At 28.7% G+C, this 5,062-nt stretch overlaps 1 protein-coding gene across 1 annotated transcript; it reads left to right on the top strand.

Annotated features, from left to right (window-relative positions):
* Positions 1-1,382: 1,382 nt before the first annotated feature.
* LOC114174660 (uncharacterized) lies at positions 1,383-1,811 on the top strand. Its single transcript, XM_028059487.2, has one exon. It carries the CDS (start codon positions 1,383-1,385, stop codon positions 1,809-1,811), a length of 429 nt encoding a protein of 142 aa, XP_027915288.1.
* Positions 1,812-5,062: the final 3,251 nt, after the last annotated feature.

Below are 5,062 nucleotides of genomic sequence, written 5' to 3'. Positions count from 1 at the left end.
AGAAGAAGAAAAGAACTAACTTTTACGTTAATAAACAAATTTTATTAATATATTTTTTCTTCATTTTCATAGATTTTTCTTAGGTTAAAGACTAATTAAGAAAATAAACTATATTTTAAATAAAACAACAAATAATCATTAAAAATATCAATTATTTGAAAAATATTATTGATCCTCTATTATTAAAAATGAAAAAAGTATCTACAATTTTGTTTACATTGAAGTAGTTTAACGGTGCTATATTAAAAATGCACTGTAATATAGGTAAAAAGTAATTAAAATATGTTTATATTTAAATTCATAATTTTTTATTTATAATTATCATAAGTAAGACTATGAAAATGAGACAATTGATTTTATGGGATTGATTCACCACGATAGAGTAAAAAATAATCAATTCAATTTAATTTGTAGTGAGCTAAATATTTTATAACCTAACTCAACCTTAATCCCTTACAATTTAGATGATCAAGTGGAATATTTTATTGTCCTAGTACCACAAATTTATTTTATTAAACATTAATCATAATTAAAAAATAACATTAAAAACAAATAATTAAATTAATTAATTAATTAAACATTCAAATTATTTATTATAAAATAATATTACAATTATAAAATAATCATAATTATTCAACTAATAAATATTTATAATAAAAAATTATAAAAAGTTATACTATAAATCAACTTGAAAACAGATAATTAAATCATATAATTAAACAAATAAATTAATTAAATATTTAAATTATTTATTATAAAATAATATTAGAATTATCTTAAAATTGTGGAAATGTCAACTAATAAATATTTATAATAAAAAATATAAAAAATTATATTATAAATCAACTTGACCCTAATTTAATTTCAACCTATTTAACCTATATATTACATAAAATAAATTTGATTTAATCAATTTGAGAAAAAACTATACTCTCTTCGACTGGTACTCAGGGAAGTTAAGTCATAAATTTACGTTCAATTAAATGTCATATAAAAAATGAAGAAGAATATAAGATAAATATATATAAATAAATAAATAAATCATGTCATGTGAATCTTCACATTTATTAGTAATTGATACACTGTCTCAAATTTAAAAATGAAATCATTAAATGTAAACATTTAATATATTTTTGTCCCAATGGTTTTGGTTTTGGTTTTGAGTGGGGTGGTTTCAATTGTTATTTTCAGCGCACGCGCACACCTTGCGTCAAAGTCAAATGCTAAAGCTTATGTTAGTATTATGTGACAATTGTATCAACGTCACCCTAATCCTTCATAAGAAGAAATCAAGATCAAAATATACCAAAAGCAAGAAATAAAGAAAAACAGGATAAGAAAGGAAGGAACAAATCTCGAAACAGCAGCATCTACTCAGCGCAATGGGCGCGTGCACATCTTCTCCCTCCGCCAAAACGACAATCACAACCGCATGGATGAAGAATGGCGGTGACGGTGCACATGCGTCGGAATCATTCCGAAGACCTTCGTCGATCATGGTGATGGACCTATCGGGTCGAATAAAGGAGTTCAAGCAACCGGTCCCGGCGAAAACCGTGCTCAACGATAACCCTCATTGCTACCTCTGCAACTCCGAGTCGGTGCACATCGGCACATGCATGCCACGCGTCTCCGACGAGGAGGAGCTTCTTCCTGGCCGAATCTACTTCCTCGTCCCCCTCTCACATTCTGATTCCCCCTTGTCCCTCACTCTCCTCTGCGATCTTGCAGTTAAAGCCGGTTCCGCACTTTCAAACCCCAAAAATAACCACACTGGCACAAACAGAGCTTCCGTTACGCGGCGCCGTTAGACTCCGTGTAAGTTAAAAATTGTTTTGGTTTTTTAGGTTTGATTTGTGATTCAATCGATTTACTTGAGTGGGACCTTGTAAGAGAATAAGAATGCGTGATTGAATTTGTACGAGTAAGGGCCCAAATGAGAGTGATTGGTTGTGAAAGAAGAGATTGTGAATTGGTGTGGTTGCCCCCACAGGAATGATGAAATGCAGCATCTGCAAAATTCCCTTCCTTTCTTACAATTCTCCATTTATGTTTATTTGTAATTGCACCCATTCGGTTCAAAACATGTGCTGTCTAGTATTCTAACATGTTCTACCTGAATCAGGGTTCCTGGTTTTGGAATTGGGTGAATTTTTTGTTTCTTTCTTCCAAATCATTTGCGATTAGTTTCAGAAAATTGCTTTCTATATAATTGATTCACAGAGTTCATGATGCTTTCCCAATATTTACGGATGCAAAAACAGGGTAAAAATTGGAGACTGTTTTATTAGCCTTTACCTATTTTTGTTAGCTGAAGAAGCTTATTTAATCATATTAGTATTGTTGTTTAGTGAGGTTACTTTATCATAAGTACAGGGAAAGAAACGTATTTAAATTAAACGCTGTGATAAAAAAATCGTTTAAAATAGACTAATTCAAGTGACGAACTCAAACGACGTAGTGGGAAAATGGCATCAGGTTTTAATTTTAGTGGTTTAATTTCCTCTGATTTGTTTTAGTAATTGTATGACATATTTGACTTTTATTCAAATTTAAAGTTCTTTGTTAAAAAATATCGTAAATATCGTTGACTTTGATAATTCTTTTATAAATTTTTATTTTACTCTTCTATTTGAAGCTAATTAAAAATTATATGAAAGATAAAATTATAAATGAAAAATAATTAATATTATTTTATACTTTAAAAGTAATAATAATTAAATACAAACACAAATCTTTAAGAAATAATGTAATAAGTAAGTAGGTACCTAAATTTAAAGGAAGCGCCAAGTGAGCGTACGAATTAACATGTGATCGCTTGAATTTAAAAAGTAATACTAAATTCAGGGTAACATGTAGTTGCATTAAATATTTGGTACCTGAGTTTTATTATCTATACTAATATTGTATTCTTTTAAAATATTTATGGCCTTTAAAATAATTGATAATATTCACTTTAAAAAAATATTTAAATACAAAAATTTAGAAAAATAAATATTTGCTCTTTTATTTTTCTGGTATTTTGTTTCTAAAACTTAATTTAGGAATAATAATGAGTAATTACATTTGTTTTATGAGTAAGGTATATTTATTTTATCCTAGTGTTAATGGTTTGAAAGATTGTTTTCAAATTATGTATTTTTAATCTGAAAATTTAAGCGGGAGAAAAATGTGTATTTTAATTTGTAATATGAAATATTTTCACAGGTAATAAAAAACTAAAACACAAACAATACATTTGACACTAAAAAATAAAATATGATATAACAGGACATTAACGAATCAATTTTTTTTATGCATAACTAAACTTTATGTTTTAAAATGAAATGTATAATTTATACTAATGCATAATTTTTAAAAATATGTTTCATTTATCATAAAATAATTAAATTAAAAATTTTAAAAAGAAAATGCAATTGTTTTGGCATCAATTCTCACCCGTTTTAAATCAGCAAAATTTTAGACTCAGTAAATATAGAATCCTCAACCAATATAATTTGCTAGGTTGATCTAGACTATATGAAAAACTAAATTGATTAGTTTAATTTAAAAACTTTATAATTTACCAAGCAAATTGACTTTTTTTTTAGTTTAATCTGGATGATGATTATACACATTAATTAGCATTTTTGCCAACAATTTTTCCTTGACAATCCATCACATTTATCTGAATTATTGTCAATTAAGTAATGGATATATATGCTTGATGTTTGTTTAGTATATTTATTTTTAGAGTTTTATGGGAAAAGTAGTGAAGGTACATGTTTTCAGTGAATTGGAGAGAGCTTTAGTCAAACAAAGAAACCCTTTGTTGAGATAAATTCTTATATATTCATACATTCTTATTGTATATGAAACCAACCAGACACCCTAATTATATAAAGGCCTTACTAAATGTGACTTGATCTTAAGAACATAGCAGAAGAAGTGTAATAGCAGAAGCAGAAGTGAGGCATGGTTGCTCAATGAAGTCTGTGTCAAAACCAATTAGTGGTGGATTGCTCACAACCAACATCCAGAATCTAGTTCTGTTTGAGGAAACTTTTTCCAAAGCCTGCTTTTGCATTAGATTCATCCATTTCTCGTAACAAAACAAAATCTACCACTTCCATATGCTGCCCACCATGCCTCCACCACCTTCACTTAACAACTAAACCCTAAACTTTTTTAGTTTACCAACGTATCATATATTCTTCTCCCTCACCTTTACTCTATTTTTTAACTCTCTTCAAATATACCTTCACATAATTTACTATAAAAACAATAAATTAAAAATCACATTCATGCAAGCTAATCACAAAAAAATATATCATAAAGGGAAAATCGGTGATACTATTATTATCACACCGAAGAATGTCAAGATAAATTACAAGATTTTACCACATTTGTGACATGTTATATCGTAATCCAATATACTATTATTAGGATCATCAAATCATTCTGTTTATTTTTCTAACTAGTATTATGGACAAAACTGCAAACCCTTTAATGACACATAACTATCCAAGCCCCTTATACACCCAAGAAACTTATGAGTTGTAGTGTTAACTCTCAAATCAACTCATCACTTTTATAGTAGTTTCTTACTTTTTCTTTCTTCACTTTAGTAAATGTGGGACTTTGGTGAATATACCCACCTTAGAACAACATATTCCCCATTTCACCAGAAGTCTCACATATTAAAAGATCATCTTCATGATTTACTACATTTGCACTATCAGTACTCTTAGATTTCCCCATCATTTCCTTCATGTGCTGCAAGTCTTTGAATGCTCGACATTTAACTTGTATGTGACCAAACTCTCCATAATAATGACATTGAACATTAGTATTATCTTTCGATTGAGATTTACTCTGTTGGTAACCATATTTCTTTCTTGGTTCACCTCTAGTTACTAATATTTGAAACTTTTACCGACACCCATCATTTGTTGACTCTCCTTCAATTATCTCACCACATCATCTACTCCTAATGCACTCTTTCCAACTAAAATAGACTGCACTAGTGACTTATAAGACTTGGACAATAACACCAACAAAAGTAATGATGGCTCCTCATCTT

The sequence above is a fragment of the Vigna unguiculata genome, chromosome 2 (assembly GCF_037176805.1).
Source record: "Vigna unguiculata cultivar grain cowpea cultivar isolate G323 ecotype 2 chromosome 2, ASM3717680v1, whole genome shotgun sequence".
NCBI classification, from domain to species: Eukaryota; Viridiplantae; Streptophyta; class Magnoliopsida; order Fabales; family Fabaceae; genus Vigna; species Vigna unguiculata.
This window is presented reverse-complemented; position numbering and strand designations above follow the sequence as displayed.